The sequence below is a fragment of the Equus przewalskii genome, chromosome X, assembly GCF_037783145.1.
Source record: "Equus przewalskii isolate Varuska chromosome X, EquPr2, whole genome shotgun sequence".
In the NCBI taxonomy this organism is placed as follows: Eukaryota; Metazoa; Chordata; class Mammalia; order Perissodactyla; family Equidae; genus Equus; species Equus przewalskii.
This window is the reverse complement of record NC_091863.1, coordinates 44,241,479-44,249,383: the sequence shown is the minus strand read 5'-3', so window position 1 is coordinate 44,249,383 and position 7,905 is coordinate 44,241,479. Positions and strand designations below refer to the sequence as shown.

Genomic DNA, 7,905 nt, shown 5'->3' with positions numbered 1-7,905 from the left:
GCAGTTTCCCTCGCGTCACTGGGCGAGTCAGCCCGATGACTGGCGGGCACGAGGGGAGCCAATAGGAAAGTGATGAGGTGCGGTGTTGGCAAGCGGATTGCGTGAGAGCGGGCAGAGGTCGAGGGAGCGCGAGCGGCGCCGCGGCGGCCGGCAGCCAATGGCGAGGCGGAAGGGGCCCAGTCCGCGAGGGAGAGGGAGGGCCGGGCGCTTGGCGCGGAGGGAGTAGGGCAGGCGCTGGAGGAGGGAGCGCCAGAGCGAGGCTGTGCGGAGAGCTGGGCGCCTGAGGCGCGGCGGCTGCGCTGCAGGTGTGGCAGGCAGCGGCGGCCCGGCTGAGAGCGAAGGGGCGAGCGCGATCCCCTAAGCTGCGTGAGCCCGGTCACCATGGACCACCCGGATGAGGGGCCTCCTTCCAAGGCCCGCCGCCTGAGTAGCTCCGAGTCCCCTCAACACGACCTGCAGCCGCCGCCGCTCCTGCGACTGCCCCTGCCTCCCCCTCAGCAGCGTCCAAGGCTCCGGGAAGAAACCGAGGCCGCACAGGTGCTGGTTGACATGAGGGGGGTGGGACTGGGCCCCACTCTGCCCCCGCCGCCGCCCTATGTCATTCTGGAGGAGGGAGGGATCCGCGCGTACTTCACCCTGGGTACTGGGGGTCCGGGCTGGGAGCCTGGGATCGAGTCAGGGTATGGGGAGGCGCCCCCTCCCACGGAGAGCCTGGAAGCACTCTCTCCTTCGGAGGCTTTTGGGGGAAGCCTGGGAATTGACTTTCAGGTTATGGAGCCCAGCAGCTTTGCTGGAGAGAAGGCCCTAGAAACCTGTAGCGCAGAGGGGCGGGGGTACCAGAGGTTAGCCGGTCCCAAGGGGAAGGAAGAGGCGGTCATCATAGTGGAAGACGACGATGAGGATGAAAAGGAAAGTGTGAGGAAGAGGAGGAGGAAGAAGAGGAAGCAGAGGAAGGTGAAGAAGGAAAGCAAAGAGAATAATGCCGAGAAGATAGACTACATCCTACAGGCACTGGAAAACATTCAACTGGATCTGGAGGCGGTGAACATCAAGGCGGGCAAGGCCTTCCTCCGTCTGAAGCGCAAATTCATCCAGATGCGAAGACCCTTCCTGGAGCGCAGAGACCTCATCATCCAGCATATCCCAGGCTTCTGGGTCAAAGCAGTATCCTTGTCATCTATACTCATGGGCCAGCAGCCCATGACAGAAATGGAGGGAAGTGGGGGAGGGACAGATAGGTTGAAAGGGTGTGGGGGCGGGCCCCTGTTGGAAGAAGGCTAAGTTTGATGGAGGGGGGATGGGAGGAGGGGGGCAAAACAGCACAGAAGCTGGACTAGAGATGGTGAAGGGGGGAGGGGGGCACACAGCATAAAACCTGGACCACAGATGGGTAAGCAGAGAGAGGAGGAGCATAACATAAAAAAATAGATCACAGACGGTGAAAGGGGGAGGGTAGTAGAGGAGCATACAGCAGAAAAATTGGACCAGAGGTGGTGAAAGGAGGGGAGGGGCACACAGAAGATAAACTGACTCAGAGACAGTAAAGAGGGAAGGGAAGGGCGCACAGCAGAGAAATTGCTCAGAAATGGTTCCTAAGTCACACATGGCTCTGCAAGGCTAGGTCTCTGCTTAGATACTAGGGAGACTCCAGTCCTGGCTGGAGAGAAGAGGGCTAGAAAGGGGCTGGAGCCTCTGAAGGATCAGAAGGAGTACCTAGGAATGGAGATCGAGGAGTTAAATGAAGGAAAGGGGAGAGTGAGAAGAATCACTGTTGATAAGCTCATCTCTGGGGGACACACATACGTACATACAACATGTTAGGAACACATGAATTTAACATCCTAGCAGAATTACATGGATACAGACCCTTGGCACTCTCAAAGTATCACATGATCACAGGCCCTCAGCACCCCGGCACACAGTTCATGTGGACACAAGACTTCAGCACCCAAATACAGTATTATGTGGCCACAGGTACTCAGTGTGCAGACATACAGCATCGTGTGACTATTGGCCCGCCGCACCCAGACACAGCATCACTTGGACACAAACACTCAGACCCAGACACACAACATCATGTGGACACAGACCCATAACACCCAAATATACGACATCATGTGACTACAGGCCCTCAGCAAACAGAGACAGCATCACTTGTACACAGGCCTTTGGCCCCCAGACACACAATGTCTCGTGAACACAAACCCTCAGCACCCGACGACACAATGTCACATGGACATAGACTCTCAGCACCCAGACAGACAGCACATATGAACCATGCCAAGGCCATCTAACACAGGTTTAACATTGCATAAACACAGGCTCCTACCACATACACAGTGTCAAGGGAATAAAAGTACTGGTTATGTCTCATGACCCACTTGCTCCACACACATCACATGAACACAGAAAAAATTCTGCTCCAGCCTCTCTTTTGCTCTGCCCTGCCTGGCCTCCCCTCCCTCCTTCTCTCATTGAACAGTCACTCCTTGACCTAAACTGCTCCCTCCATCAGTTCTTCAACCACCCCAAAATTTCAATCTTGATCAACCAACGTGATGAAGACATTTTCCGCTACTTGACCAATCTGCAGGTCAGGCCAAAGAGATATTTTTCACTAGGACTGGGCAAGGAATTCAATCTTTGGAGGTGAGGGGCCGGGGTGGGAGGGTCCAGGGCGTTGTGGGGATTCCACCATTATCCCCACCCTGAGCAGGTACAGGATCTCAGACATATCTCCATGGGCTACAAAATGAAGCTGTACTTCCAGACAAACCCCTACTTCACAAACATGGTGATTGTCAAGGAGTTCCAACGCAACCGCTCGGGTAAGAGTCAGTCTCAGGGCAAATCCATGGGTCCCTCGTGTATCCTTGCCCAGTGCCCTCTCCATAGCCTCCTTTCCCCACAGGCCGGCTGGTGTCTCACTCCACCCCAATCCGCTGGCACCGGGGCCAGGAACCCCAGGCCCACAGGCACAGGAACCAGGACACCAGCCACAGCTTCTTTAGCTGGTTTTCAAAGCACAGCCTCCCAGAGGCCGACAGGATTGCTGAGGTGGGGCCCCTCCCAGTCAGAGAAGGCCTTGCTAGGCTTGCCTCTGCTAGGGTGCCTGTGGAATTGGGAGTAAGCTCTGGGACTTGTACTCATAGCTCTGTTCTCCCTTTTCCCCTCTTTTTCAATAGATTATCAAGAATGACCTGTGGGTTAACCCTCTGCGCTACTACATGATGGGAGAAGGAGGCTACAGGGCAAACAGAAAGAAGCAAGAAAAGGAAGAAAGGTGATGGGGGATTGGTGGCTGAGAGGTGGTTTGTTATAGATGGGGCAAAGACTATGCTAGTGTCACGCAGGATTTATAGAGCCAAAGGGACCTTTGAGATAATCCACTTCGATATGTTTTACAAGTGGGGAGTGATGCCCAGAAATGGGGTGTGAGGTTATGCAGTCAGGCAGAAATGGGACTGTCCCCACCTCATCCCTGGGAGCCCTTATAGCCTACTGCCTCCCCAGTTACTTACCACCTTTCAGTGTCTGTCCTGGGTACACCACCTCCCACCAACCCTATACTCAACCCCAGCCTTCTCCACAGTAAAAACAGGGACGAATGTGAGGTGGTGATTGTGGAAGACTCTGATGACTATCACGCAATGGAAGACATTATCAGCGAGACCTCAGACAGTGATGGTATCACTGACAGTGAGACCATTCATGACATCAAGATCTCTGACTTCATGGAGACCACTGACTGCTTTGAGACCACTGACAATGAGATAACTGACATCAGCGAGAGCCTCTGTGACAGCGAGAGCCCTGACCACAATGAGAGCCCCGACAATGAGACTATCAACAACAGTGAGAGCCCCGATGACAACGAAACCACTGATAACAATGAGAGCACTGATGACGAGACCACTGACAACAATGAGAGTGCCGATGACAACAACGAGAATCCTGACGACAACAACGAGAATTCCAATGACAACAGTGAGAACCCTGAAGACAACAACAACACTGATGACAATGAAGAGAACACTGACGACAGTGATAAGAATGCTGATGGTGACAACAAGAACCCCAATGGTGATGATGAGAACCCCAAAGGTGGCAATCATGGCAGCAATGGCAACAACCAGGACAGCAGTGACAGTGACAACGAAGGAGACAATGAGGGCAGTGATTATGAAGATAATGATGGCAACGAAGGTGACAACGAAGGCAGTGATGATGATGGCAATGAAGGTGACAATGAAGGCAGCGATGATGACGACAGAGACATTGAAGACTACAGGAATAACATTGAACACCCTAACACAGATCAGGATAACAGCAACAACCAGGATGACTATGAGGATGAGGTAGAGAGCATCTCCGAAGAAGAATCGTCGGTGGAGGAAGAAGAGGAGGGCAGTGAGGAGGGTAAGCTAGAGTCCCTCTTATCTTCCCTCTTTTCTCTTCTCTCAGAGAAAAGCTGGCCAGGGTCAGGGTATCAAAGCTTGAGCACAATCTGCTCATGTGGAGAAAAGAAAAAAGCATTCTGTGCAAGTTTTTAAACAAAGCAAGGCCAGGGAACATTTAACTTACAAATGTAATAAAACCAAAGATACAAATTTCAGTTGTAGGTGATGGGTAGATAGGTTGTAACAAAGCAAAAGACAAATATGAAGAAGGGAGAAGAGATAGGAGGCAGTGGGTGGAAAACTAAGGACACGTTCACTCGGAGAGACAGGGAAAAAAGTGGCAAACACATTGCAATTCAGCACACTCTGTACCCAGCCCTGGCCTTCTGGGAACTCCCAGGCTTGTTTGGGGAACTGAGGGTGAAATGAACAGTGTGCTGTGTGAACGCAGAGGAGGGAGCAGCTAATTCTACCTTAAGAGTGGGGAAGGGGAGAACTAGAGAAAGGAAGTGACATTTGAGTTGGAGGTTGCATTCATGTTAAAAAGCATTATGGGCATTCTCATGGAAGGGATCACATGAACAAGGGCCTGGAAGGGTGAAAATGCATAATATGTGGACAGAGTTTCCCAAATTGTCTTCTGAGGACCCTTTACTAGTTCTGAAAACTGCTTCCCACTGAAAGGTTCAGTGGTCAAATATGTTGGGGAAATACTGCATACAATAATACCATCTTCATGTGGAATTACACGTACATTAGCACCTTAAGGCTCTAAGAAGCTCTGCTGTAAGAAACCTATTTAAACTTTGTGGAACCCAGCATTTCCCAAACTTCTTGACCACAGAAACCATTGTTCACTGTTCACCAAAGAGCGTTTTGGGAAACGCTGAGGAAGGGTTGCACGTGGGTGTTTGAGGGAGAATGTAGTATTTAAGGGAGCTCCCAGGTTTCCTTCTGGCTTGGATGACTGGCAAAAGGAGGTGCCATTTCCTGGGATGGGGAACTACTTATTGGTGGGACTGATGGGATGTAGGGAGGCACACAGAGTTAGAAGGGCTTGTTGGACATAAGGCACAGGTGGCCCAGGGGCAGGTGGTTGGTTCTATGTCTGAGAAGTCAGAAGTTGTCAAGAAAGGGGGGTAACAAGCCAGAGCAGAGTCCTAGCCTTGGATTCTGGGGCAAATTAACATTATTGTATCCAAGTCCAATTAACATTAATGAAGTGGTTACTATGTGCCAGGCACTATTCTAAGTAAATTACTTGTTTTAATTCATTTAATCCTCACAGCAACTCTTATGAGGTAGGTACTATTATCCCCGTTTTATAGATGAGAAAACTGAAGCTCTGAGAGGGTAGAGTTAGGAGGAGAACCAGGTCATGGAATGTTCTAAGAAGGAGGGGATTGTCAGCAGTGTCCAGTGCTGCTCAAAGGTCAAGTAAAATGATGACTAGGATGTGTCCCTTGGATTTGGGGCTGAATAGATCATCTGTGACCTTGGCAAGAGTAGTTTCAATGGATTGGTAGGGGCAGAGCCAGACCACAGTGGGGTGGGGGGAGGGAATAAGCAGGGGATAAGTTAATAGGGTCAAACCTTGGCCAGGAACGAACGGGATGGCAGAGGGCAGGCAAGGGAGATGTTTGAGTCTAGCTTAGGCAGGCAAACGGAGGAGACGCAGGCCCCTGGGGGAGGTGGAAGGAGCAGAAAGACCAACCAATCCTGGAGATTTTGACCATGGGGTACCTGGCAAATGGTCCCTTCCATTGAGGAAAAGAGCAAGGCACTGAGGAAGGAGACATTGAATGAGTGAGTAGACTCAATCTAGACACATTTTCAGGTAGGGTAGGGAAACTGAAGGAGTTGCCAGCCCCACCCCCTCCCACAGGATGGCATATCTTCTTTCAGAGAAGGGGAGACAGAGTTATCTGCCCAACGTTAGGGTGGGAGTGGGGGTGGGGAATTGGGCTGAAGAAGACAGACTGGGGCCTGTTTGGATCAAACTGGGGAGAAGGAGCAAGGGAGCTGCCTCGGGATGAATAGGTTTATTCAGCTGAGATCGGAACTCAGGACGAGACACACACTGATGCATACAGGAAGAGAAAAAGCTACTTTCAGACATGTATCAATTTTGATAGGGCAGAGGCAGGAAACCCACCCTGCCTTCCTGCTTCCCTCCTGTTTCCCCTCTGGGCTTCCTTGAGTACACACACACACAGACACACACACACTTGTTTCAAGCAGAGGCGCTTGGTGAGTGGTCCCAGGCCCCCAAAAGCCCTGGCTCTGGGCTTTGTTCCCTGCTAAGAGTGACATCTACTTACCCATCTAACCACCTTCCTCCATTTTTGCCTTTCTCCCCTGTGCAGGCAGCCAGCAACAAGGTGAGGACAGCGATGACGAGGAAGGAATCGAAGATTCAGAAGGAGGGGAACACTCTGAAGACTCCTACATGGAGGAGGTGCTTCAGGTCCAAAACGCTTGGGCCAACCCGGGGAAGAGGGGCAAAACCGGATAAAAGTCTCCCCCTTGCGGGGGCTTCCTCTGTATCCTTCTCCCCCTACCCCATTTGCCCTCCCCCTCAGCTAGGGCCGTGCGGCCCCACATTGCACTTCTGGGGGCTGACGACTTCTTACACGGGTTTAAAGTTTATTTTTATGGGTTAGTAATTGTAGAGTTCTTATTTTGGGGGGAGGGAAAGGAGGTTCCCCCTCCCTTTTGGCCCTCCTCCCCCGCAGGCTTCTGTGTGCTGCTAAACGTATTTATTGTGATGCCTTGGTCAGGGCCTCTCTATCCACCCCCCTCGTGCTGTATGGAGTGGACACCCTTGATCCCGAAGCAGGGAGGGCTACTGTGGCCTTGGGGGGCTCTGCTGCCACCCTGTTCTCCCAAGTCTTTTCTTTCCCCTCCATCCCTCGCCTTTCCCCGCTGTGCCCGCTAGGCCGCCTCGGTGTCTATGCAAGGCCGCTTCCCCATTGCGGTATTCCTGTTCCCCTCCCCCAGAAGCCCCGCCTCGTTCCCTGTGAACCCTGGTAATCCTAATAAAATTCTGAGCAAAATCAAAGTACTGCTTTCGAGTCTTTTTCTCCCGTCCGGTGCGCCATCCCCAGCAGCCAGTCTTCCTTCCCACAAGCCCGCATGTAGCCGCCTGGTATACGCGCTGGCCTGCAAGGTGGTAGTTAAGGGGGCGGGCGGTGGAGGGGGGGGGGGTGCGGCTGGCTGGGAGCCAGCTCCGCGGGGCGGCAGAGGTGTTGGTTCAGCCCAATGCGGACCTTCCTGGCCAATGGCAGGGCGAGGCTCAGGAAGCCCCTCCCTCTCCCGGCCCGGCAGTGGACCCAGCCAGGTAGTAGACAGCTTCCCACGCCTTCCCTTCTCGCTCACAGAAACGCCTTGCGCCCTAGAACATCCATTTATTCAGTGATTCATCTTTTTATTTATCGTGCGTCAAACCTTTCCGCGGACCTAGTGTGAGCTGGGCGTGGGGGGAGCCTGAGGAATCAATTTTTCT

The 7,905-nt window shown here is 52.6% G+C and overlaps 1 protein-coding gene across 1 annotated transcript; it reads left to right on the top strand.

The window, feature by feature from the left end:
* Positions 1-66: 66 nt before the first annotated feature.
* TSPYL2 (TSPY like 2) lies at positions 67-7,461 on the top strand. Its single transcript, XM_070605978.1, has 7 exons — positions 67-1,164; positions 2,516-2,593; positions 2,717-2,828; positions 2,912-3,057; positions 3,186-3,283; positions 3,593-4,419; positions 6,767-7,461. Exons 1-7 carry the CDS (start codon positions 382-384, stop codon positions 6,913-6,915), a joined length of 2,193 nt encoding a protein of 730 aa, XP_070462079.1. The 5' UTR covers positions 67-381; the 3' UTR covers positions 6,916-7,461.
* Positions 7,462-7,905: the final 444 nt, after the last annotated feature.